Source organism: Tenrec ecaudatus, chromosome 5 (genome assembly GCF_050624435.1).
Source record: "Tenrec ecaudatus isolate mTenEca1 chromosome 5, mTenEca1.hap1, whole genome shotgun sequence".
Lineage (NCBI taxonomy): Eukaryota > Metazoa > Chordata > Mammalia > Afrosoricida > Tenrecidae > Tenrec > Tenrec ecaudatus.
This window is the reverse complement of record NC_134534.1, coordinates 179,506,443-179,534,282: the sequence shown is the minus strand read 5'-3', so window position 1 is coordinate 179,534,282 and position 27,840 is coordinate 179,506,443. Positions and strand designations below refer to the sequence as shown.

At 49.6% G+C, this 27,840-nt stretch overlaps 1 protein-coding gene across 3 annotated transcripts; it reads right to left on the bottom strand.

The window, feature by feature from the left end:
- On the bottom strand, positions 1-26,097 carry MAP3K8 (mitogen-activated protein kinase kinase kinase 8). 3 transcript variants are annotated; one of them, XM_075550363.1, is made up of 8 exons: positions 25,757-26,097; positions 20,684-21,045; positions 12,644-12,811; positions 9,082-9,343; positions 7,911-8,017; positions 3,430-3,582; positions 1,853-2,099; positions 1-1,121 (listed from the first exon to the last, which is right to left on the bottom strand). In XM_075550363.1, the coding sequence occupies exons 2-8, from the start codon at positions 21,020-21,022 to the stop codon at positions 991-993; spliced, it is 1,407 nt and encodes a 468-aa protein (XP_075406478.1). In that variant the 5' UTR covers positions 21,023-21,045; positions 25,757-26,097; the 3' UTR covers positions 1-990. The 3 variants fall into 3 exon arrangements, with proteins under 3 accessions (XP_075406478.1, XP_075406480.1, XP_075406479.1); XM_075550365.1 differs by lacking the exon at positions 25,757-26,097 and adding an exon at positions 25,408-25,541; XM_075550364.1 differs by lacking the exon at positions 25,757-26,097 and adding an exon at positions 24,918-25,296.
- Between the last annotated feature and the right edge of the window lie 1,743 nt (positions 26,098-27,840).

Genomic DNA, 27,840 nt, shown 5'->3' with positions numbered 1-27,840 from the left:
TTATTCAGTTGACTTAACCAATCACACTGGGGAAAACATCACTTCTATGGACATAATGTAAAAACATACTTTGAAGTAGAAGTATTCACAAACTTTACAATGTCAAAATACATTTATATATGTATATTTATATGTATATCTCGGATAGTTTCGTGAAAGCATCTGATACGGAACATACACAGTATGCTCTTTTCCTATCCCAATGCTCAAGAGAGAGAGTCGGAGTTGAAGGAATTACAAAAGTAGCATCACTCAGAGTTTACGAAAGTTTCTGCTTTTCCTTTAAGGTCACATTCTCATCCTTTGGGATGTACAGAAATTATGTGATTTACACAGTTTTATCCACATTCAAAACGTTGTGTTTTAAATGTTCTAAGCATAGCCCGTACAGTACAAAATGTTTCCATAGGAACATAACAAGAGACGTGCGGTCGGGCAGCACCGAACTCACCAGTTAGTCATCTTCCAGACACTAGTTCAGCTTATTGCTACAATACTCAAGTTCTTCTACATATCTCGGGGGGGGGGCAGTGTAAGGCATTCAATTTGTACTAGAATCTACCATCAAAGGCTCAAGGAGTTAATGATACACTGTTGGCATCCAACAACTATTCTAAGTAAAACAAAAGACCCCACCCTTAAATTAAAACCGATAACGGTGATGATTTCAGGCTAATATATTACTTTTGTGATTTAAAATGGGAACAAAGTGCAAAGTGAGTGGAACCGGTCACCCCAAATGGTCCTTCTATGGACTCTTCCCGTGAGTCACACCCCTGAGAAAGAAGAACCCAGAGACGGAGTGTAAACTGGTGGAGCCCCACAAGCTCCCTCTGCAGGGGCCGATCGGAGCCCAGCCATCCCTGGGGTGGCAATGGGAGGCTAATCAACAGCGCAGTTCGACAACGGAGCCTCTGTGTCATGTGGGCGGCATCATCTTCCAGTAGAAAATCTTGGCGTGCTCACAGTCAACAGACATGAAGCCATCCATCAGCCATACTCCAGTGTGGGGGGGCCCCGGACAAGGTTGAAATAGCCAGCCAAGGCCCCCAGGTCTATGTAGAGAGAGCGCTGCCTCTTCAGCATCTCCGATTCCTCCGCGCTGCCGGTGCACGATGAATCTGCAAAAAGGGGCATCCAGAGCGATCAAGAACCGGGCAGGTGCCCTGCGAGACAGACCTGCTGTTCCCGCGGACCAACACGCTCCGGGGCCTCCAGCCATTGCTTCGAGGCTCTGCTTTCATCCAAGACTGGTCCAAGGGGAACCATGGACCAACTAGCTTGTGGTTATTACAAGAAATGATTTCGAAGCCCTGGGGTTGTGACTAAACGGGTCAAGAATGCCAGACTTGAGTGAGAAAAATGGAAGGCCCTCTCCTCTACAGATGAAAAGCTCCTGGGGTGCTTACGGGGTCCCCTCAACCAAAAGGCCCCACCTGTGGCAGAGGTCCCCGGAGGAGCCGGGCAGAAACCTGGGCTGCCTTAAATCTAAAGGTTTTAGCTGGGCAGAAGCGCGCTGTGGTATTCACAACAAAAAGTGGGGACCTGCCGGGGGTGGGGGTGGGGGGCTGGTTTGTAAAACCAGGGTGCAGTCTCTGCCGCGCCAAAGCCAGCCACCGCATCCTCTTAATATGCGCCTCGGAAACCTACGATCGCTGGGAAACTGGCCGATAGTCAGGATATTTTAAAATGCTTTTAGTGGGGGCCGAAATGTCTCCAAACAGCTGACAGTACTCAGGAACCCCCCTCTGTCCTTTCTCTGCGAATTCCCTTTGCAAGCCTCGCCGACTCCCGACGTCCCAGAGAAGGAAGGGGCGCCGGGCGATGCGATGCCCACTCGGAGCAGACTTACCAGCAATGTTCTCGGGAAGCTCCAGCTCTTTCCGGCTCAGCAGCCTCTTGCGCTCGAACAGAGCCGAGTCCAGGCTCTGGCAGCGCGGCTGGTCCTCCCTGGGGGGGTTCAGGGCTTCGTGCTTTAGCAGGTCTGCAGCCCGGGGCCGGTGGTTGGGGTTTCTCTCCAGGGCTGCCTGAATCAGCTCCCTCATGCCCGGACTGCAGTCTTCGGCGATGTCTTCTAGCGGAGGTGCCTGTTTGTGAATCTGAGAACATTCCAGCTCTCTTAATGGCAGTGGTGTGGACGCATTCCCCGGCGGGAACCACAGGACACAAAGGAACTGGGGTCCCACAGCTCTGATCCTTAGGCTGCCCTGCAATTTCCTAAGGACACCCCGTTAAACCTTTCAGTTTGGTCCTGTAAGACTCGGGCTAGGCTGAGATATTTATTAGATCTCAGAGGGAGGCCGATGCTGAAGTACTGGACTGATAGGCAAAACTTGAACCCACCACGTAGGCCCCTTGAGCATGCTCCTAGGTGCCTCAGAAACTAGGTCTTTCCCAAAGTTTCGGCCCTGGAAATTCTCTCCAGCAGGGAGAAGGCCCACGTGGGGCCTCTGGGTGGGAACTCACTCAAAGACACTACCACCGATAGGTCTGAATAAGCCGTCCCAGTTCCCATTGTTATATATTTATGGCTCACAAATGAATACATAAAAATAGAAGCGAGACCTGGAGGCAGAGTGGGTTAGGTACGCATTGTGGGGCTAACCACAAGGTTTGCAGTTTGTGGCCACCAGCCACTCCTCAGGAGAAAAAGGAGGCTTTTTACTCCTACAAAGAGTGGCAGTCTTGGCAACCCACTGAGGCAGTTCTACCCAGTCCTATAGGGTCACAGTGAGTCAGCATCGACTCAAAGGCAGCGAGTTTGTATTCACAGCGACCCTTGCAAAGGCCACCTGGCAACAGTGGAGAAATGTCTGCTCTGGAATTTCTCAACAGTAAAGTAGGAGTGGCAAGCTCTCTCGAAGTGGATCAATACATACCCTGATATTCTTTTTGGAAAACGCTCAAAGAACATATATAAATTCCTTGGCTCCCAGTTTCAATGCTATTCTGATGGTTCCAAATGGCATTATATACCTATACACATTATAGGTCATGCAAACAGTTCACATAATGAGCAGAACATTAACAGAATGGAGGTTCAAGTCCACCCCAGGTGCCTCAGAAGAAAGGCCTGGGGATATACTCCTGAAAAATTGGCACAGAAAACCCTACCGAGCAATGTTACTCTGACACACACAGGGTTGCCATGCTTCCGAGTGTACTGGGCAGCATCTGGCTAGTGGTCATGTGCAACAGTGCTTCTTCATTTAGACCTCATGCACATTTAAATTGCACTCCCACCGAAAGAGCAAGGCTTTCTCTGTAAGAATGGAGCTCCTCTTCCACCTGGGAAGAACGTGTGGTGGCTTCTCCCAGATCCATGTCACCCTCATCCCATTCAGGTGTGGACGTCAGAGGAGGTGTAAGAGGGCCTCAGCCTGGGGGGGATCTTCCCCTGTCCCCGGGTTTAGTTTTACCCCCACTTACAATGTACAGGTAGGAGGGGTAGGCTGAGCGAGGGTAGCGCTTCACCCAGGGCGGGGTTCCCGTCTGCATGTGGATGAGCATGGCCCCCAGGCTGTAGATATCGGCTTTGGTGGAGTGGCCCCGGCACAGAATCACCTCTGGGCTCATGTAAATCTGAAAAACAGGAGGGAAAAGTCACGGTTGAATCTCTTCCTTTGTCTTTTGTTTCCATTTCCTCTCCAGTGAGGGAATCTGGCTCATCGCTCCAATGCCTTTATTGCAAACTTTATCACCCTGGGCAGAGAATGTGCTCGTCTGGTCCCCCTCAGCTAAGGAGAACAATGCAGACAGTATCCGGAGCCAAGCAGCTTCGGCTGGAGGCATTGGAGCAGCTGGCAAAGAACACCTTGGACCACAACCTGCACACACGGCTCCTCGGGCCATACGGGCCTGGAAGGAAGAACCCCTGGAAATCCCCCTCATCCAAGTTCTCTACAGCACTGACCTGAGGCCATTAGTCTGTCAATAGAGACGCCTAAGCTTTTCACACTTAAATGTGCGCAACACAAAGTTTGCACAACCTTGCCTTTCGATTTCCAGGCCTCTCTCCTCAGCAATAGAAGGTCTACAGCACAGGGGTCCCAAAGGTATTGGGCCTACGGCCACTCTTTTCAGACACAGAGCCAGTCAGTGCCCCTCGCACCACAAACGTCTGTACTGTTGCCCACAATGCAGGATAAAGTGACCCCCCCACACAGATGGTTCCAGTGACCCACCCCCATGCAATGGTATCACCCACTGTGGCAGAACACTGGTCCCCAGGGTACTCCACCAAGAGGAGAATTTATGGAATAAGACATATGGTTGCAAAGGGGATTGTAGTTATTTCTCTAAGAACTGCTACTTCATTTCTACCTGCCATGTTGCTTGGGGATTAAATATTACATGCCTACCGCCTCATAATTATGTAAGAGCTCGGTTTCCTTGGGAGATGCTGAGCAAGTAAGCTTAGTTTACACCGGCTCTCTCGCACGTGTTTGTTTCTAACTTGAAATTGGGAGAGCGAGAAGGCACGGAGAGGGGGATCGATGGGGCGATGTGGTCGTCAAGACGCTAATTGCCACTGCGCAGATTTAAGACATTTTCAAGTGGTGTCATTAGAGTTTGGAGGGAGGGGCGCTAGTGTTCCCGGAATACACTTCAGAGCAACTAAGTGAACCTTGTATAAAGTGGGGGAATTGCCCAGTTTCCTCATCCTTACCCTGCCCAGCTCGTTCCTACAGCACACTTCCTGTCTGGCGCGTGCGTGCATGTGTGTGTGTGTGTGTGTGTGTGCACGCGCCCCTTGCCGAGTCAAGGGCTTTCACAAGCTCATTCACTCTCTCTTTCTCTCTGCTTACTTCTTCTCAAACTTTGCTTGCAAGGAAAATAAAAAACCTAACCAAATGCAATCCAAGTTTAAAAAATAAATGCAGCGGTAGTATTAGTACCGGTTCTCAGGGTCTAATGAGAACGCCTGTTCCTCCCAGCCCCAACAGAACAGGCTCAGACCAGGTTTCTAAGGTGGACAGCAGGGGCAGCAGAGGTAGTGCTGGGGGGTGGGGTCATATGACTGCAGCCCTGGGAGTCACCCTGAGCTTCTGCTTGCTCAGGCTCTGCAGCAGCAGGCGCAGTCGGGCATGTTGCTTGGGGACAGAGCAGCCCGTCTGGCTGCAGGCCTGAGCGAGGAGTGGCAGAAGGGCGGAGGCTGTGGGACAAGGCTGTGCTCGGCCACACACACAGGGACACGGGACACGGGGACCGACACCTGCCTTGAAGCCCAGACCTGCGTCTCCCACCGTGTTTACTAGACAGGGGAAGCAACTGTCCCTGCGTGCATGCGTGCATGCATGTGTACATGCAAGAGACCGTAAATGTATGTAAAGAAAGACCAAGCAGTCCGGAGGAAAATAAGACCTTCTTAAAAAAGACATGCTTTTAAAAAACCGTAGTTCTAACTGGCTATTGCCATTCACTGCTTAATCTATGTGCCCTGGTCCCTTTAAAGTCTATAGATTCCTCCTGGTCCCTTTAAAGTCTACAGATTCAAGTCTGAGGGGGATTCACAATGTTCGTAGGGGAAGGCCATTATCTGTTATCTTCTCCTTCTGTCTTTCCATACTGTCTGCCGAATGCTCCCGACAAAATATCCTGACTGCGCAGGCTGCGACAGGGCACCAGAACCAGGGCGAGCAGTCCGGCTGGGTCCACGTAAGCCTGTGTACGCACACTGCCAGGATCAGAACTCACGGATCGGAACTCATCAGAACTACTACAGCGCAGTAGCCAAGAGATCAAGCCTTAATGCAAAACAAATTTGCCAGGCCGGATTTTGTTTAATCTTGTTGGGTTGTTTTTAAAATTTTTTAAATTAAATAATATTTTTATTGACACATCTTACTCATTCCAATAGATCCCTTCCCAGACAGTTCGGTTATTCAGTCGTTGAGCACCACGAATAAAAACAGATGCTCCGGGGTGGCTCCCCGTTCATAGCAGACTGTTTACAGCTGCTGAAAATCACTCGCTCTAGCGCTCCTCGGCAGTGAGCACGATGTTAGCATTTCACACCCAAGCACGCATTCTCTTTCTGCTCAAGCATCCCAGAAAGGACGTGCCTTTATCCAGCATTGCAAAATGTCCAATTTAATCATGCTGCCAGGAAGAGAAAGGTATTTCCTATCTTTAATACCATAAACAGTTTGTTTCTCAAACTGGCTCCAGGAAAGAGGGTGGAATGTCACATAGCTAAACTCCTCACGAGTGCCAAAATAGGCTGAAACCATTTCCAAGGAAAACATGTACTAAGTATTAACTCTTATTAAGATTCTGTGCTTGGGGGTGAGGCATTCTTAAAACCTGGAGACGACAGCATTCTTTTAAGATTTAAACAAAGAAGAAAAAGAAAACCTTTAGTTTTCTCATCTGATTATTATTCTGCCCAAAGAAAAAGACTATCAAAAATCCTCTCCGAGTATTTCCCAGGAAGAATTTTGAAGTAACGTTAGTAAACATGCCTGAAGGCATCTCTCCTCTGACCGTTAAGACGAGGCTTACAGAATCCTGGTTTGAAATGAAGGCATTGTTTCACTCACTTCAGCGCAATTCAGCACAACACACGAGCTAGCTCTGCACACATGAGTGACATTAGATTCGATTGAACACCAAGACTGACCTGGGACTCTTGAGGCAAAAGGTGCAGCTAAGTTCACTTTTTATTCCCCACAGCACAGCCACCGAGGAGGGCAAAGAACATCCAAGAGGGGCAGAAACGCTGTTTTGATGTCTCTCTACCTTCCCAAGGGGTTAGAGGCTGGGCAGTGTGAACCCACCAGTCATCTGAGGGGGTAAAAACCCAGAGCCTCGGAAACCCTAAGGGGCAGTTCTACGGCGCCCTGTGGGCTCACTGTGACATAGAGGGAGTTGACAGCGCAGGGCTCTACCCTCGCATGTGCATCTCACCCCAGCATCACCTGCTGGGCCCTGGGCAACTGAGAGGCTCATCTTTTCAGCAAATGAACAACAGGTCCTCTAAAGGGCCACCGAGACCCCTGCCCGGCTAGGTCGGTCCAGAGTCTTATCCACATCAGACACTGCTACACTGCAGATGTGCAAGCAATATGAACTCCATGCAGCCACCAGCAGGTCGAGGAAGGTGATTGAAGAGATTATGTGAAAGCCCAAAGATGCATTTCTCGGAATCTCAGGTAGATTCTGGGGCAGTTTTGTTAGTTTGTTTGTTTGTTCTTCACTAAGGAGCTAAGTATTTTAATGTGCTCATGTCTAGTTAATGCGCGGTACTTGAAGTTAATTACAGTATGTCTAGGTAGGTGTGTGTGTGTGTAGAGAGAGAGAAATATATATACACACACACACATACATATATAATGGCCATGACACTCAAGGGTGTAACAGGACCAAAGCCATGTAGCACTTGTTTAGTGAGCAATCTACTCTAGTGGCTGAGCTACCCTGAGACATTGTGTGGCAGCCAAACGTAAGACTTTAGGCTCAGAAAAAACTGGGATTCAAGGGCCAGATGTGTTTCTACTTCAGTTAATGTTGGGCCCTTAATTTTAACCTGCCCAAGCTCGTGTCTTCAGTTGTACAATATAAATAATAGTAGTTGCTCACAGTAATAATATGAATCCATACAGAGTAATTCTGAGTATTAAATAATATGAAGGGGCTTCAAAAGTTCGTGGAAAAAGAGAGTTATAAGGTAACAGAAATGTCCCCCAAACTATTTGAAGACCCCCTCCCTTCTCCCCACCCCATATAATGTACTAAAATTGCAAACTGCTAACGCAGGATTTGGCACAAGACCAATGGTTTGTCGAAGTTGTCAACCATGATTTATTGCAACAGCTTTAACCTTCTTACCCACATCATTCTGGGCCTCTTTCTAAAAAGAAAAAAAATTCTTACTGAGATATTAACCGCTCTCGTGTCAATAAAATTACCTCAGTTCCGCGGAGATCCTTAGGAAAATAGGTATCTTCAGTCATCTGAACACTTAGTCCAAAATCCACCAAGACAGCTTTTGTAGACATGAAAACAATGTTGCTAGCTGTAAGAAGAAGGAAAAGTTTCATGTTTCTATGACACTGTAAACACAGACATAAGGAGGCGGGGAAACATCATTCTGAATCAGAATTGACTGGATGTGCTTTTCCAACGGAGCTGAGTGTATGACACACAAAAGAAGGCAGTGGGCCCTGGCTCCAGTCCCGGTGAAATCAGTTAATATCTATCAAGAACTCGGTGAGTGTGATAGCACAAAAACAACCCATCCAACGGCCAATAAGGGTTGATTCTGACTCACAGTGACCCCAGAAGGCAGAGAAGAACTGTGTCCTAAGGTTTCAGAGGCTGTAAGTCTTTACAGGAAGAAATAGCCTCATCTTTCTTCTGTGGAGCAGCAAGTGGGTTTGAACCACTGACCTTGTGGTTAGCAGCTCAACATGTAACTCACTACACCACCAGGGCTCCTTACAAGGTTGGTGACCAATAATAAAGTTTAAAAGTTCGAGGTTCACATTCTTATCAGCATGCTAATATTAGGCCACTCTTCTGAAAACAGCAGATGGCTGTTTGTGTTTTAGGTAAAAGTCTCACTGGCCTAATTTAGCTGAAGCAATTAGGATTTATACTGGGCCTCTCTTGGATATTTCCTCATCATGTGTTATTCCTAGAATGCAGTTAATGAAGGCTTGTTTAATGGGCTCTTGCCCAATTGCCCTTTAAAATTAAAAACAAAACAAAAACATGTGTTTCTCAAAAAGATGTGACTGGGTGTGTTCATGCATTGGTTTAAGCAAAATTAATTTTAAAGCAGCGTTAATAAGGACACAGGCAGTACTTAACAAATCAGGGGCTTTATCTTAATTGACAAGTGGGTCATCGCCCTCCTTGTGCATTGCGAGCTCTAGAGACACATCTTGATCTTTAACTTTTCTTTCCAGAGCTCGGGGGGGGGGGGGAGTGGAACTTAGACCATAGGAGCGGTCACCCCTACCCACAGAGGGTCTACAGGCTGAAGGGAGGAACCCCTTGGCCTCCTGTCTAAGCCCATGTCCCTCCCACCTAACTAATCTCTTAAAACCCAGAGGTGTGTCTCCACAGATAACTCACGTTTAATATCATGGTGAATCACTTTCTTTGAGTGTAGGAAATCAAGTCCTTTGAGGACATGTTTTGTCACCCAAATAATTTCAAATTCCCTCATAGGTCCACAGCTCTCCAGCTTCTCCAGAACGGACCCTCCCTCGCCTGCTTCCATGAAGAGATGGACAGTGTCACCCCACAGGACTGCGCCATAGAGCTCAGCGATGTTCTCATGCCGGAAGCAAGCTTGGATCTCAACATCTGAAGGCTTAAACTGATCTACTGGGATCTAGAACGGAAACATATATGTAAGATTCTAGACGATTTCAAGATAACAAAAAAATACCTCATGTAGATCAACCCACATATCAGAAAGCTAGTCAGCCCACACGCGATACCCTGAGCTGCGTGAAACTACTGCAGAATTTTTTTCTAATTGTTCAACTCACATTTGTCTTCACATCATGTCAGCTGTAAGGCATACAACTGACAATCAGGAAAGGAAGACAAAACAGTAAAAGACTCTTTTTGTGGTTTAAAGAAAAAAATCCAACCCAGATTGCCAATGGCTCAGGATAGAACCCGAAAGAGATGAGTTTCTTCTAGATGTGGAGCTGAAGTTTCTGTTTTCAATCCTTCCACTGGCTGCGAGACAGTGAAATCGTGGGTTCCACAGCTAACACTCTCACAATGCCTTCAAAATAAGGACTTGCTCTTGGTCCTTGGAATACCAGACACAAGTAGACCTTCATGTGCGCACGGATACGGAAAGGTCTCCACGGCAGGAACAGGGGAAAAAAGCAAGATGCACAGGTTTCCACTTAGAAACTAAACGGAACTAAAACGACATGAACTCATATATACATTGAAAAATTTGTGAAGGACTCATAGGCAATCATGAATGGTAGTCACTGTGATATTACCTAGTAAGCAAGGTAAGCATGGGCTTTCTTGTGCTTACTGACTAATCTGCAGTGAGCAATTTCACCTATCTTCACCACAACACACCAAGGATTCAGTGTTTAGGTATTCCTGACAGCTTGGCATCTGCCCCCAAACCACCACCACCACCCCCTGCCTAGCACCTTCTTACAGAATCGAAGGACAGAAGACTCAGTAAGCAGGGGGAGCAAGAGCTTACTTGTGCTTACTCACTAATCTGGAGTCAACAATTTCATGTGGGTTTCCCCACAACCTTCTGAACCAGTTGCGGGATTTTAATCATCTAGAATCTAGATGTTTTTCATTCATCAGAAAAAAGAATTCTGGCTTGAAAATTAAATACACCTATCAACAGATCAATGGACAAACAACATGTGGTCCATGCAATAACTGAGTAGCAGAGTAGCATTCCGCCCTAAAGAGGAATTGTTATGTGGTACCACATGGTGAACTTGACAAACATGCTCAGAGGAACACGCCACTCACAAAAGGGCAGATATGCCGTGATCCCACTACTTGACGCATTAAGGTAAGCACTTTCACGCAATGATCAGTGGTTATGGAGTGTGTGGGGAATGGGAGGTGGGGGTGGGAATGATTTCATTTTTCACCAAGTACAAAAAAAGCACTTTCAGATTATTTCCAAATGATAAGATGTGCTAGTTCCACTTCTGAATCTAAACCTCCCAGCAACCAAGCAGGGGCTAGCTAACCAGTGGTTCTCAACTAATGGGTCGTGACCTCTTTGGGGGTCATGTGACCCTTTCACAGGGGTTGCCCAATTCATGACAGTAGCAAAATGACAGTGATGAAGTAGCAATGAAAATAATGTTATGGTTGGGGGGTGGGGGTTCACCACCACCACATGAGGAACTCTCTGTAAGGGTCGTGGCACGAGGAAGGTTGAGAACCACTGGTTTGATCCATGAATATACCCAGTTAAACAAAAATGCCCTTGTTTTAGGACATCACCTGCGATGGCTGGATGGAGCCTTATCTCTTAAAGAAGTGAAATGTAGCAAACCCTTATTAGTGAGCGTCTTCTAGGATTGTAAGTTATGCAGGCTTTCTACATGATCTCAGCAAAGGAAATAGACTTTAATATGCGTCCCCCCAAATTGAATAAAATACTATAAGGAAAATAAGGACACGAAGCTACTTTTCAAAGTTTTTGTGGGGAGGAGTATGTGTGTGAAAATTGAAACACAAACAAAAAACAAGAGTTAGGTTCTTGATTTTTTTAAACCACTTTTAACACATAGCCTCTCATGGCCAGCTTCACGGGGCTCCCTGAAACGACACGTCTTTTTGACTATGGGTACTCTAGCAAGTATTTTTAGGAACGATTTGGTGAAACCCACGTTATGGCTCTTTTAAAGACGATGAGCGAGTGAGCGAAGCAAGATCTTCGACAGTGCTTTTTCTTTCTTTCCTTAAATCAGAAGTGGGTTTATTTTTATGTCACTGCACTTTAAAATTTTTCATTGAACCAACCAGGTGCACATAAAAGTGTAAACTTGGTCAGCGTGATACTCCAATGAGTATCAAGGGACCTCAGGGATACACACCTGCTTAGACCTCTGGCTGTTGTCTGGTCACTGTTCCCCAGGACGCCCTGCCATGCTGACATCCACTAGCCTAGCCTGCCCTGCCTGCGTCTGCACTTTATAAATATGAAATCCCACAGTAGTTCTCCTTCTGTGTTTGGTTTTAAGGCTCATCGTCCTGGTTATGAGTTTCATCATGTAGGTCATCCTCTTTGTTGGACTGTGTTCCATCATCTAAACATGTCGTTGCTCAGCCGGTGGGGAGCTCCCAGTCTGAGGCTACTGTGAACATTCCAATCCAGCCCAAAGCCACTCCCTGCCGTCAAGGCAAGGCCAGGGCACAGTGGCCCTGGGGGACAGAGTAGAGCTGTGCCTGAGACCTTCCCACCTGGTACATCTTTTTCTTCTTCTTTGCATTTATTTTGTGGTTGTTAAGAACATACGTGGCAAAATGCACACAGGTTCAGCGGTCTCTATGTGTACCTTTCAGCAAACCAAGTACGTTGTAGGAGCTGTATAACCACCTCCCAGTCTCGCCCGCCTTTCCTGAGTGGTCCTCCCTCATTCAAACAAACCCAGGGCCCTTCACGGCTCTATCCGAATCTTTCAAAGTGTTGCTGCCAACTGAACCCCGGAGAGATAGCTTTGACAAGAATCTAAGGCTCCAGGCAGACCTTTATTCTCCAAGTCCTGCTAATCATCGCTTGGGTTCAACTTCAGGGGACGGTGTTAGTTTAAGGGTTAGCAGTTATCTCAGGCTAATAGCTCCAGGGGGTCCATCTGCCTTCCGAGGTTACAGAAAGGCCGGAGGATGTGACTATTGGAAATTTGGTTCTGCATTTCTCCCTGTTAGCTCAGCAGTCTTCCACAGATACTTTGATCACAATGTTCAGGAATGGTAGCCAAGTACCAATCAGGTTCTCTGCTCTCATGGCTGACAAGAGGGCAGGGGCCCACGGACAGTAAGTAGCAAGGACGTCCATGGGAACAGCTGCTTGGTACAGAGTCCTCTCAGATGAGCTCCACCTGGAAGCAGTGTCCCTAAGGGAAGGCCATCATGTCATCCATTAAGGCACACTGCCCAGCTATCAAGCACTCACCAGCTTACACGCCATCCTTTTCTTGGTCTTGGTGTCTTGTGCTAGGTACACTTTTCCGAAGGCCCCCCGAGGAATGAAATCAGAGCCAATGTTCCTGTAAGTCAGCTTCCACGGGATGAGAAGCACATCGGAGTCGATTTGATAACGCCCATTTTGGGGGGTGATGACCTACAAGCAAATGAAAGGGGGGGCGGGAGAGTGAGTATCTCAGCAGACCTGTCATTTTCTGAGGGCCACACACTGGGAACGGCTTATGTTAGAGCATTTTTGCCTGCAGCACTTAAGAGGCGCGCCACCACGTGTTGTCGTAACACACTTCCAAAAAAACATAAATCAATACTAGCCCCCTGGCAGCTGAGTCCGTTCTGACTCAGAGACCCCACAAAACACAGCAGAACTGTCCCCCAAAGCATTTCCAACGCCATCATCTTTACAGAAGGAAGTGCACGACTACATCGTTCTCCTAAGCGCTTTATCCACCGCACAATCAGGGTCCCTCCTCCTACAGTGCACCAGGCCTCTGTTTAGAACGTCAGCAAGCTCAAGAAAGCACGTAACAGAAACAGATCCGTGGTCAGGCCCGATCGTATTTCCATCTCCCCATGAGAAATTAACTGCCCGATCGGACTTTTGAAAAGGTATTTCTCTGAGGAGGGCAGCTGTGAGCCGAGGCTAAAAATAGAGATGATGTAACCATAGGCTACGCCTGCAGGTTGCCTGGTTTCTAATTGAAATGCGCTAACCGGCCCGGCCACATAGCTATGACTCGCACGTGATGCCGAGCCAGCTTGCAGAGGCGGCGGGGATCGTGGACCCCAGCGTGGTATGCCCGAGCGATGAACTGACAATGCTGCCCAGATGGAGCAAGGGCAGGATGATTTTCTTTCATCCACTTGCTCATTTGAGATCTATGAAGTGCATAATGCATACTGGGCATTGTGCTCAGGGGACCGCCAGGAACACGGCCTTGGTGTTCCCGAGCCAGCCAGCACCGCCCAGGAGCAGCTGCGAGACGGGGTTAACCAGTTGTGGTACAGTTCGTTCCCAACTCATGGCGACCCCATGTCTCAGGGTAAAACCAGGCTCTAGGGCTGGCGGGGGACCGGCGGCAGGGTATGGCAGTGGCCTTTCAGAAACAGGTCGCCAGACCTTTCTTTGGCAGCACCTCTGGTGGGTTCACACTGCCGGCTGGACAGCAGCCAAAAGCTGAACCAATAGACTACACGACCGGGGACTCCTGCATCGTAGGGTAGCCCACCACGGGATCTATGACTTCCAGCCCAGGACTGAAACAAAAGCTCTTCTTTCGAGCGTCTCAAAAATCCAGTTTTCCCTAATGTAATTAGTGCTCTGTTCTGATTTTGGATTATGCCAGGGATTATGAAACCACCAAAGTGGCATGATGCCATTTGAACTACAGAAGCCGCTCAGGAGGAAACATGACAAACCTGAGCCCAGTGCCCGGGAGAGGCGTGGGTACTGATTCATACACTGGTGCATCAGCCTCTTCTGGCTGGCTACAGCTCCGAGTACCCGGCAGAGTTCTTCACCCCTTTTCCTGCTAATTTTAGTTGCACGTCTGCAGACAGAGGTGCCCACTGTTAGTCAGAGACTGAAGCAGAGACTAATCTGACGTTTATAAATTAGGGTAAAGGCACTAAGTTAAGACATGCAATATTTACTGAGCATGCCCTCAGCGTGGGGCCCTAGAAGGAAGAGGTCCAGGGACCATGGGCTCACCTCGTTGGACATACGACCTCCTTTGAAGATCTGCATCTTCTCCACTAGCTGGGGGCATCTTTTTTACATCAGGCTAAGAACACCCTGGATGGAGTCTGTTTCCACATTTCAACAAAGCCGTCACTGCACTCCGCTGCACTAGCAATGGTTTCCTCTGATGATTACATATTTACAGACACAATTCCACCATCCCCTCTGCTCCGGTGTCTTAGCGAACCTTTTTACTCATGTCAGAGCTCAGTTCTTTGGATGCTAATTGGCCTGGTGTCCTCCAGATCTAGCCAGGAGGATATCCAAGGATAATTCCAGCAGCCCTGTGTGGAGGACTAACCACAGGCCAGGCACTGTGGTAAAGGGACATGCGTGTATTTTCTCACTGAGCCTCACAGCAAGTGCTAGTGACTGTCCCTTCTACAGACGAGCCAGCTGACTTCAAGAGCTTAAGCAACTTGCTGGTGACAGCTCTGGATCCTGATCCCAGAGTTACACCTCTGTGCTTTGGGTAAGAGCCCTTTTCTCTTCCAGGTGGCAATCAATTAAAGCCGAGCCAGAATCAAAACCCAGTTATTTAAAAACCTGCATGTCTATGGCACCAAAGGAGCCCTGGTGGCGCAGTGATAAAGCAGCTTGCCTGCTCACCAAAAGGTCGGCAGTTTCAACCCACTGGCCACTTCACAGGAAGAAGAGACCTGATGATCCACGTCCAGAAAGATTTCAGCTTCTGAGACCATGTGGGGCAGCAGTTGTACCCTTTCTCTAAGGTGCAAACGAACCCAGCCAATAGCAACTGTTGTCAAGTCCGTTCTGACTTGTGGTGGCTTTAGAGGGCAGAATTAGAGGTGCCCGAGCTGATGTCTCTGAGGCTGTGGAGCTTTCTGGAATGAGATGGCTTCGTCTTCCCTCAGTGGAGCGGCGGCTGGGTTCCAACTGCTGACCACCTGATGAGCGCCCCACGGCATCACCCACCACCCGGGATCCTGTCCTCAGAGGTTTCTGGGTTGTGTCCGACTTGACGGGACTTAACAACAAGCATTTCCCAGGCATACCCTGCATTCTTAGCCTTTCCCCACTTAGTTCAAACCTTGGCCTTCTTTGGAAGGCCTTGCAAGTTCTCCAAGGCTCTTTGTTGACAGAGAGAGATGCAAATTCAGTGGGATATGCAAATCAGTATGTAGCACAGAGAAGTCCCTGCTTCTTCCCCTAGTCTGGCTGGTGTTGCTCCTGGCCCTGGACTCCCTCCTGAAATCTCTGGGATCCCCTCCCTCGATCCTCTTCCTCTTTGGGGGTGGGATCCATTTTTTTTCTTCTCTCCAGGGACCCAGCTAAACAATCCCATGGGATGCTCCACTGATTATCCCCACCAGCTTCTTCAAGGTCTGCAAGTCACCTTTCGGTGCAGATGTTATAAACATACTTTCTATAGCCTCATCTACAGGGCTTTCTCCACTAAGCAACTCTGCGTCCGTGAGCAGCACCTGAGGAAAACGCTGTAGGTAAAAAGACTCTCGCTAAGCGGCCGGTATACTGCGAGGAGGGGGGTATGGAATGGATGGGAACATGGGCTTCATTAAGAGCAGTACAGTAACTAGAGCAAAGGCAAGAATGGTCTGCCCTACTCTGCTTGTCACACAACAAATGGGTTGGCCAAGACCTGTGCCCAGGCCCAGAGGGGCGTCACCTCTGCAAGGAGAGGAGCAGACACACTGAGAGGGACGATCTTAGGAGCCTGAGCTTTTTTTAAACAGTGGGAGAGCTGCCCGATAAGGGAGGGAGGTGCCCACTGTACATAACTCCCAGCTGAGAGCTCACACTCAGGAAGCTGTGTGTGTAAACAGGTCCCAAGCACACTGTTGGTTCCTATGGGGTAAATGACAGGAGGGTGGGTACTCATTTGATAGAGCAGTAAATGGAGACATGGAACAGTGAACTAACCAGCCGTGGTCACCCAGTGAATCCCTTTCAGAGCTGAGACATATACTGAGTAGTCCCTTTAACTCACAGGCCTGTAGCTGTAACCACTACCCATTGTCTACAACAGTTTCCCAAAGCGGGGATACCACTGGAGGCTAAGACCCCAGGGGGTGTCAGAACCCTCCTAGCGGACTGCAAGCACAGAGACCTGCACTTTATCCTGGATTGTGGGCTACAGTGTATAATATATGTGTGGCATATATCTTTTGATGGCTCACAAGTTGAGCCAGCCCTAAGAAGAACCAAAGACACATTTAGGGCCATGTAAAGAAGAGCTCTCTTACACGCAGAACTGGCTGACTCTGAAACCACGTGCCCAGGTGTGTAATGAGCTCCTCATCACAGGTGTTCAAGCACACAACGAAAGCCTCCACCAGTCCCTGGGGAGTCTGAATGGTGTGAGTCCGCAGACAGAAAGCTGGATTCAAGAACCTCTAAAGCCTCTTCAGCCCTGAGAAGCCACGGATTCAAGATAAGCTGTTGAAAAACAGAACTCCGTATTCACAAATAGGCCCTAGGCCATGGCCCGTCAGCTTCTTGTACACCCATCAGAGGATACAGGGTTTGGTACTTCAGTACTGAGGTACTTCGTCCCCAGATCAGGTCATGAAGCAGGCCAAGGGAAAAATCACTGGCTCTTTCCTACAAAGCAAATGCATAGATCAGCATCCCAGCCTCAAGTTTCTTCTCCAGGTCTTGCTGGGTGTTGATGGAAATCTTTAGTAACAGATAATATTTCTAGCAAGACAGCACATACATGCATGTGCAGAGAGACCACCATCCAACATGCCTGAGCTTCAGGCTATTTGTGTCCTTCCTGGCCCTCCGCCCTGTTTAATTACAGTTATGGTCCTGTGGTTGTTGGTTTCCCGGGACACGCCATACCCACTCTGCCCTGGGGCCTTTGTCCATGCCATTAGTCCCTTTATCTGGAACATTCTTCACTCTCCACAATGCTTCAAGCCTCAGCTCAGGCATCCTCTTAAAAGCCTCTGCAGACATTCTCCCCATCCAAGCTCCAGGCTGTGTAAGGCATCTTGTCTGGGCATCCCCATAGCAAAGAGGGCATAGTTTTATACTTGGGCAAGTGTCACGCGTGATTGCTGTAACCGCCTCCTGCATTCACTAGGCAGGCAGTATGTGCACAAAGGGTACAGACTGTCCTCGGGGCTCAGACTAGGCACCTGGCCCACTGTGGATGCTCGAACACATGCAGCAAATGAATGGATGAGTTTCCATCACATGTACTTTATCGATGGATTTTCACCTTGGAGCAATCCTTTTGGTAAATGATAGGAGGGTCATTTTGTAAAGCCGGGAAACAGTAAGCAGCAAATACATGCCGGAAGAGAAACTTTTTGATAGGCTGGTGGATGGGGAGAGGAAAGTACAGACACAGGGCAGCTCTAATTAGATCTTCATGTCAGACACTCTGTCATCACAGCCCATAGAGATCCCAGAGAACTTCCCCTGGGAGTTTCTGAGACCGTAACTCTTTGCAAGAGCAGAAAGCCTCATCTTTTCCCCTCAGAGTGGCTGGTGGTTTCAAACTGCTGACCTTGAGATTAGCAGTCCAATTCATAACCCACTTTGCCGCCAGAGCTCCCATATGTAAGGAAAAGACACCAAGAAGCGTGGGTAGGAGTGACAAAAGCCAACCTTGCCTCCTGTACCATTTTGTCTCAGACTGGCTAGGATCAGGGACGGTGACTCAAGGCTCCTGTGTCATTCTTCCTGACACACAGCTAAATAACACATAGGTACAGACCCGACCACTCAGGTCACTGGCAGCAGGCAGACTCAACCACTGCTCCCAGAGGTATCAATCACTGGACTGACTTGTCTAGGAAGAAACACCCAACCTCCTTGTGGTCTTGGAGATCTTCTTACTCTGTTTTTACATCTTCTTGTATTTGATCTTGATTGCTTTTTAAATAAGGTGAGGTTTTTTTTTCTAAGTTTCAAAAACCCTTCCCTGTCTTTCTGCTCACAACTCTCACAGCCATGGAGTGCATGCCAACTCATTGTGGGCTGATAGGACAGGGTTGATCTGTCCCTGAGAGTTTCCGAGACCATAACTTTTTGTGGGAGTAGAAAAGTCCTGTCTTTCCCTCTCGAAGTGGCTGGTGGTTTCAAACTGCTAGCCTTGCAGTTAGCCGTCCAACCTGTAACCCCTGGGCCAGCAGGGCCCCTGCCTTTATGCCATGACCTAGTAAATTTTCTTAGTCACATTTGCTCACCTAGGGGTTACACAGGCTACCCAGCCACATGAACAGCAGTCCACTCTCACCCTGAGCTGACAGTTCTCGTTTGCTTTGCATGTTTGGGCTTCTTTTCTGCATTCGTTTCTCTGGTCCCACTCCTAACCTCTCTGGCAGCCATGGCTTTGTACTCCATACAATTTCGGAAGTCGAACCCCAAGCCTTTCTTCCCAGGCACTTCTGGTAGAGCTTTCCCCTATGATCTTTCAGTTGGAAGTCAAGCGTGTTTAATAGGTTACACTCTTCAGAGACTCCTGAGCCCCATTATTACTGACTCATCGTGACCCTACAGGACAGGGCAGAGCTGACCCTGTGCGCTGCCCAGACTGTTAACTCTTGATGGGAGTAGAAAGCCCGTCTTTCTTCTGAGGAGCATCTGGTAGTTTTGAACTGCTGACCTTGCAGTTAGCAGCCCTATGTGCAACCATTGACACATAGTAGTTTGGACCACATTCATGCTACTATGCACTTCAGCTAACAAAACCAGCCACCCACCATCGGCGGCACTGCTCCTAGCTGCAACGATGATGTCCCATGCGTAAGAGGAGGTAATACTGCCAAGGTTAAGTAGACAGTCAACTATCAAATACAATTTGATATCTCTAGACCAAACCAGGTCACCCAACCATGCCAATACAGCCTTGTTCCACGGAGACCTACAGCTGGAAGCCGCTGGTTCTACCAAAACAAACACTTCACCTGGAGCTTACCTAAATCATGGCGGTGCTTTTAATGACCTAAGTGGATTTGGCATGCGAAATATAAAGGAAAAGACACTGTTTCCAAACTTGCCCTCATACAGGACTGGCCCTCCCTCAGCAGCAGCCACCTTGCCAGTTGGGCATTTGGAAGGAAAGGGAGTCCCTTTCAACGATAAGCATGATTTGCCACGTACCACCAATCCTTGGCAAAGGATTCTGTGTAAAAACCGGATTGTATGCAGCCAGCGCCTACACATTTACCTTTGACATAATTAAGAACCTGACCCACTCCCGGGCACACCCAAGCACACCTACACAAATCACCTGATCTATTTTTGCGGCAACAAGTGTCGCCACAATATTTTGAATCGTACGCATTCTCAGATGACTAAGCATATCTAGCCCTCGTCACTCATGCTTGACCAATTAACGAGAGTGAATCTGTGGATAACTATTCACTGCCCACAAACTCCCCTTCTGCAAGTACTAAACTTAGTCAGGAGCATCACAGGGGCCCAAAGAGAAGAGCTAAAAAGCAGCCCTGGGAATGATCGATGGATTATCACGAAACCCTTCTCTTCCGCCTCAAGGGCAAAGGAACTGTTCGGTGAAACCTCACCATCAAAAGACATTCTTTTATTAGTATTATGATTATTTAGAATTTAATACAGCTATCAATCCAGATTTCAATCACATCAAGTAGAATGTATAATTGCTACCACAATCAGTTTCCAAACATTATTTGTTTTCTACATGGGCTCTTCGACATCATCTCCCTTTTCACGCCATCTCCGCCGCTCTACGCCCCTCTCACCGAGCCCTTTATTCCCCATTCGGTCCCTAGAGGTTCATCCATCCTGGGTGTCATAGGGCGACAAAAGGGAAAACTTATAGCACAGCTTCAAGAGGTGACCTCCGCCGACGTTCTTCTGAATCACCTCTGTGTAAAACTACCCATCGTGGGTGCTCCTTGCCTTCCCACCAAATTTGTCCTGAAGACTTCTTCTTGGATCGTTTCACAGGCAGGGAATTCTTTCAGATATTCCAAACCAAACTCATCGCCATCCAGTTGATGCCGACTCATAAGGAGACTGCAGGACAGGGTGGAACTGCCCCGGAGAGTTTCCGGGACTGTAACTGGAGTAGAAAGCCCCACCGTCTCCCAAGGAGTGGTTTTGAACGGCTAACCTTGAGGGTTAGCAGTCCAACCTGTAACCACTAGGCCACCGGGGCTCCTTTCTGTCGCTATGACATTAAAAAAGAAAAATCAGCCCTGACGGCGAATGGAAACGCGATTCCAATGCGTAAAGTTAAGCTGCAGCAGGGACAACAGAGGAAAGCGTTCAAGCGATCAGAAGGTAACATACCATATTTAATAGCACCCCAGATTCCTGTGGCCGGTGTCCATAAAAATGCTTGGCAGTGTTGGAGATGTGGTTGGCGAAGGCCAGCAGGTCCTCCACCGTGCCATACCTGACTGAGGACAGCCAGGGCACCTCCTGGCCGCTGCCGCGCAGCAGCGACTCGGAGCGCTCCTCCTTGTGGTTGCTGCCCTGACACAGGGTCAGTAGGCTGCGGTCGTAAACAGCTGGCTCTTCACTCGCATAGAGATTTTCCATAATGTCTATGACATCGGACACGTGTAAATGTTTAATTAGTAAATCGATTTCCTCCTTGTGGTCACTTCCGGTGCTCATGTACTCCATTACTGTTGCGGGTCCGCGGGAGTCTGCGTGAGAAAAAACACCGCGACGTTTATTTGACTCTCTGGTTCACTCTAGCACGGAGGCCCACTGGCATCGATACGAGAGGGTTAGGAACAGGCCTCCCATATCTGCCGCGCTTGGAAACGGAGGGCTTTGTGCCAACAGCGAGCGGGGTCTTAAGTTTACAGACCACGGAGAGTTAAAGGGGACCTTAGATCACCTTGACTCCTAGCTGCTTTCTCTGACAAGAAACCTGAGCCCGAGACAATGTGCTCGCTGCCCCTCAGCTTGAGCCACTGACACCAAACTTCCACAGACCGCATGCAAAAGAGCGGGGTGGGCAGCTCTGAGGACCAGGGGCCCTTCCCAGCAGCCAGCCGTCAAGGGATCCTGCTGTTTCCCTAGGGTGGCCCTCTTCCCTGGAGGATCACGTGATGGCTTTCATACTCAGGGTGACCTTAGAGACAAAGGAGCCAGTCGACCGACCGTGCTCTGCACCTCCTTTGGAAGAAAGCCCTCAAGTCCTGAAGCCAGGGGCCTGAGAGATGGATCTTAATCGGAGAATAAGTGAGGAATAATCTGGAGCCTAATGAGTTTGGCAGCAAAGTTTAAAACCCCTAGCTGGGCCAGGCCTGTGGCTCCCTCCCTGTGGAAAAAGGCAATGACTCATTTAACCTCTGAATCAGCTGTCTCCTGGGACCAGGACTCCTTAAGAGCACAGAGCTTACATCTGAAAGGGGGCCTAAAACCAAACTCACCGTCTTCCTGTCACCTCCAACTCATAGGGATTCTACAGGGCAGGGGAGCACTGCCCCTGGGGGTTTCCCAGAATGGAACTCTTATGGGAGTAGAAATCCTCATTTTCCCCGCCCCCCCAGAGGAGAAGCTGCTGGTTTTGAACTGCTGACCTTGTGGTCAGCAGCGAAAGGGGTTAGCCACTATCCCACTAGGGCTTTTTAAATTCTATCTATCTATCTATCTATTTATTTCAGAAAGACAGCCTTGTAGAAGTTGTGGTAGTCAAGAAGCCCGGGAAAGGTAAATCCATCATTTATATGACCCGGGGAAAGCCAACATCCTACATTGGCTAGAACCCCGTTACCTACAAATCAGGTGGCCCACGCAGGGGTCTGCCAAGACAAAAAGAATGGAAGGATGATTTTAAAAGAAGAGAGTTACTTGAAATGTTAGCACAATTCCATTGGAAGGAGAACAGACGGGGGAATCTATGAGCATTTTGAAGCCAGTCTTTCTACTCCAACCACTACTCCTAAAAGCATAGCCTCTCTCTCTGAAACGTGTCTCACGGCCTTAAAACCACAAGCTCTGAACCCACGTGACAAACTCCACAAGCCTGGCCTCTTGGTTCAAAGCTCCAGGGGCTGCCGGCATAGCAGGGCATGCCTAGCCCGATGAGCTGCCTCAGAGTGAATTTCATCTGACAAAGCGACCGCCCAAATCAGTATTGTCATTAACTTGCTTGCTAGTCACTCTGACACGTGGATTATGTCTCAGGAGAGCAGTCCAGCATCCTGGCTTACAGCAGTGACTGGGAAGCTGTCTCCACCGAAAAGCAAACAAACAAAAACCAAATTCACTGCCATCGAGTTGATCCCGACAACTTGCAGTGACCCACTGAGACACCATGGAACACCCCCTGCGAGTTTCCGAAACTTTACAATCTTCAGAGGGGCAGCAACCCTGCTGGACGTGGATTGGCTGCTGGACGTGGACCCCTGACCATCGGGTTAGCAGCTCAACGCATCGCCCCCACTATGCCAAGAGGGCGCCTTAGAAGCTGCCTGGCAGGGGCCAAAGCAATACCTTAACCTCTCAATACACAACGTTCCCATCTGTAAAACAGAAGCAGTAATAATGCCTACCTCACAAGGTGGCTATACAAATTGGATGAGGTCAGCACATAGGTGCTGGGGCACGGTCATCTGAAAGAGGCCTAGTGGTTATGCCTTAAGCTGCTAACCGCGCCCTATAAGGTTGCTATGGGTTGACATTGACATGAAAGTATGGATGTTGTTGTTGTGTGCATAGGGAGCTCCTGGGTGGGGCAAATGGTGAAGCCCTCAATTCCAAGTCAAAGTGTCGGTGTGAGAACCCACCCCTAGGCACCTCAAAAGAAAGAGCTGGTGATCTGTCAACAGCCAAGAAACCCCCGTGAAGCAGTTCTCAGGGCTAAACTCACTGCCATCGAGGTAGTTTTAACTCCTGGTGAGCCTGTAAGACAGGGTGGAACTGCCCCTGTGGGTTTCCCACACTGTAACTCTGTAAGGGAGTAGAAAGCCTCATCTACCTCCTGCAGAGCAGCTGATGGTTTCGAACTGCTGACCTTGTGGTTGTTGGCAGCCCCACCCCTAATCACAACAATACCAGGGCTCCTTGGAAGGAAATAACCACCACTATTATGTAGGTGGAAAAGTAGTTTTGCAGACATTATATTAGGCCTTCCCTACCTGCAAACAGATCGTGGCTACCGAGTCCCACAGTGTCTTTGCTCGAAAAATTCACTGTCATCAAGTCGATCTGACTCACAGCTTCTGCACAGTGAGGTCTCTGAGATTAGATCTGAGACTAGAAACCAAGCAAAAAGGAACGACAGAAGCTGATTCAATGCTTCGATGGCTGTTATCACCACGAGTTAGAGCTGAACAGTGAGTGGTAGCTTGGGCTCTTGGGAGTCTGTGGAGTTCTGAGAGGAACTTGTTGGGGGAATGGAAGAAACGTTTGACCTCAGTTTCGGCTAGAGGTTCAGTTGCACTTTCTGCTCACACAATTTGGATGTGGAAAAAGAGAAGTTCAAACAAAAGCAGCCTCGTGTTAGAACCCCGACTGGCTGAGACGACCCCAGGCTTCTGGGCTGACTTGTCAAACAGATGGCTTCAGAGAAAAGAAAGTTCCAGATATGAACAAGATGCCAGGCAGAAAGAGGAAAACTCCCGTGTAGTTTACAATTCAGTCAGCTGATCCAGACAAGAAAAGAAGGATCGGGGGTTTTCAAATCCTGCAAAAAATCTCCAGCATGTCTTGGAAATAACCTAAAGTTAAAGGCCCAGCACACGCCTGAGCTGGGGGTGAGGGAATAGAGGTAGTAACTGCCTTCAATGCCTGCAATACTTCCTTAGCAACACAGGCTCTGGGCAACTCAGTGCTCCCAGCAACCCTGCTGACATGCTAAAGGCCAGCAAAAATCCCTGCAGTTCCCAGCCTTCTCGAAGGTGACCATCTGCTGCTGATTGCTGAAGGATTACAGCATCCATCTAGAAGTGTCTACAGTGACGCCATTCTTACTATAGGGCTATTATTGTCCAAAAAAATCCCCCCACCCCCAGGCACATTCTTACTTCTCCGATGTTAGGATTGGAGAGGTGGGCAGGGACTGCCAACACAGTTGACTTTGAATTCTTTCAGAACTCAGCAATAAAATGATGGGGAAACCCTTTTCCTAAACATGAATGGAATGATCTCTCGGCTAGCCCCATCTATACAAACAAGTTGAGGATGGTGACCAGACGAGGGTGGAAGAAAATGGCCAAGAGAACAGGCGCACACAGGCTTTCTCCTAACAGGTTTCCCGTCCTTGACGATACCTCCCATGTAACCCTGCCAAAACACCACCTTGCCCGCCGGGTCACGGGGAGTCTTCTACTAATTTTGGTTTCAAAAAGTTCCCCAAAATGATGCGTTGTCGTCCTAACGAACAGATAAACCCAAACTACTAGATGCCTCCCCTATCCAACTTGCTCTGCAGGGCACATTGCTGAAGGCCCGGCTGCCAGAAGGGGCTGCAAGCAAAATTCAATTCCCCACCCGAAAGGCGTCTGTGTGTGACAAACCACGCTCCCCGAAAAACACACCCGGCGGATGCGTTAACTCCACTCACGATTCTCCCTCGGCTTTTAGGCTGCACCCGAAATGTGCCTTCCCAAAGATGAAGCCATCAGCAAGCGCCTCAATCTTTCTTTCACTTCGAAACAGCTCGCCGGCTATTCCCTCCAGCTCCCTACAGTGGTTTCCTTCTAAGCGAGGCTCTCCACTCAGAACGACAAAGATTCCAGAGTCCTAAATCGCATCACTGCCGGGAAAACTTCTGTGGCATTCCGAATATTCTTTCTTAGCCCCCAAAGCCCGCGTTTCCTGTTCTGCTAAAACCGCTGTTTAGACCCAGACCGAGAGGTCCAGGATGAAAGGGTGAAATTCAATTTCAGCCATTCGCGAAGTTCTTTGCACCGCTAGACCCGAATCTCCCTTCTTCTTAAAACCAAGAGTCTCGGAGGGCTTGCAAACTATAAATGCACGCGTTCTCGAGAGGGGGAAGGGGGGGCCGGCGGTCAGGCCGCCGCCGGGAAACGGGGTCACCGAGGCTCACTCACCGGAGCTCAACAGGCCGGGTGCAGCGGTCCCCAGCGCGCGCCCGCGGCGGGGGGCACTGTGACAGCGGGTGGCTGCTTCCCCGCGCCCTGCCCAGGCCGGCACTGCTCGGGCTCCGGGGATCCGGGAAGGAGAAGGAAGGGGGAGGAGTCGCGAGGCAGCACCCGTGAGACCCTTGCGCAAGGTGCTTTCCAGCTGCGCCCGGCTGGCTGCCGATAGGCGAGCCCCGCTGCCCCCCACCTGGAGTTCTCCCCTCTGCGGGGACAACGTCCGTTTCAGGGCGACAACTCTGGACCCATCCCGGAGGGACGCGAGGAGAAAGACTCCCCTGCGCCCCAGAACTCTCGTTACCTGCTGCCTGCGCGCGCGCCCGCGGGCCCAGCGCGCCGGCCGCGCTCCCCCGATGGCCGCGTGCGAAGCTGGTGGCCGGCCCTCCCGAACGGGGCGCGCCGGGGCACCGAAGTCCGGCGGGGACAGAAGTGGGAGCCAGGGCGACAGGCCCCAGCGCTTGGCGCGTCTGCCGAACGGTAGCGGACAAGTGCGCCCTGGCCACCCTCGTCCGCCCCTGACTCACAGCCGAGGGGCGGCGCAGCAGACGCTGGCCGCCGCCTCCCCGCGTTTTCCATTTCCCCTTTCCTCCGTAAACAGAAAGGGACTGCTCGGTTACCAGCGCGCCCGAGCCCCCGCGTGGGGAAATTCCGGCCCCCTCCCGCCGCCCCGAGCGCGGGCGGAGCTGGAGGCGGGGTCGGAGGAGGAGCCCGAGGCCAGGGTGCTCGCCTCTGGAGTCGGGAATGACCGAACGGTCTGGAGGGCTTGGGGCGACCAAGCTGCCCCGCACTGGAGCCCGGAAAGCAGCGTTGGCCTCGTTCAAGGCCTGGGACACCTGATGAGTTTTACCCTGGGCCTGGTGACCGGAAAACTTGGTGTAGAGGGTGCCCCAGTGGCGCAATTGGAAAGAGGGCGAACGTCTGTCTCTCTCTACCCCTGACCGGGCCATTCCACGGAAGACTGGATTTCCTAATCCGCTGGCGCCTTTGGCGCTGTTCCAGTAGCCCGGGCCCCGGCCGGGAGGGTACGCGACCGGGCAGGCAGCCGCGGCCCTTCTACTGGACCCCATGCCCAGCGATGGGACGGACAGGCGGTGCCTGGCCTTGGCCTTGGCCTTGGCCCCTGCGGTGCAGGAAAGAGCCTGTCCTGGGAGCCCGCCCGACGGGCAGCTGAGCCCTGGGAGGTTAGCTTCTGGTCTCGGAACAAAGTCTTTTGATCCCATTTCCAGTATCAAGTACTGACCTCGCCCAAGTTTCGGTACAGGCCCGCAATGGTGCCAGGCTCCGTGGTCGGCACGCAGATACTCTGCCACAGCAAACCTTTGCACGGAGCCTGCGGTCTGCAATCGGGAGGGAGGTGGGGGAGACGTTGCTCAGCCCGCAAGGAACCTAGTTTTGTTTTTGGCAGACATTATTGGAACTCATTTTGTGTCCAGCTTCCATGGAAGCGCGTACTTGTATTGGACGCAGCTGGGTCCTGCTTAGGGAAATCAAAGTTGGCTTCTAGCGTTTTTCCTTTTTGGGGGTATTTCGTCCAGGTGGGCAGTGGCCACATGGCTGTGGTGGAATTCACCGCCCCCTCCTTGTCTCCCCATGGAACTCCTGGACCTGACCATGCAGAATTCTTTACTCGTGTTTATTATCCGTTCAAGTCATAGGGTAAATTGCTGAAAGGTAACATTTCTGAGATGACAGTGATTATCGACAAAATTATTGTGTAAATCCTTTCTGCATTAACCGCCTTCTTAGCCACTGGGCACAAGGCTTTTTCGTTCTTCAATATGACTTCTTTCTCAAGAAAAGCTACTGATCCAGGTTCACAAATAGCACAGTACTTACATGATTGTAGCAAAACACCAAAGTTTGACAGACATCAGCAACTCTATAAACGCACTGGCAGCAGGGAAAGCCGCTTCGCAAAACATCAATGACAGCTTTGACAAGCGTGCCTTCCAATAAAAACCAAGCTCAGTCACGGAGTCCGTGTGGACACAGCGCCCCTAGGGGACACAGTAGATCTGCCCCTGTGGGTTTCCAGAGGGTTAATCTGCAGGTGTCGAAAACCTCCCTTTCATTTTCCTTCCCAAGAAGAATGTGAATTACAAAGTTCAAAACATAAATTAGCATAGAAATTTAGGCTTGCCGATACATGTGAGCTGGGCGCGTGAAAAACGTTTTTGTTGTTATAACTAACTACAGGAATCATTTTCTTAATTTTGCTCTTTCTTCCTGGAAACAAATTTTATTAGAGTCATTTCAGGGTCACTTCCTCTGACAGTGTCACCTAGTGTGATCTGCACTTCCTACCCACTTAGGACGCTGTGGTGGAGTCAGAGAAGAACCCAAGGGAAATTTTAATTGCCCCCGCCCCACCCCCACCCACCTGCA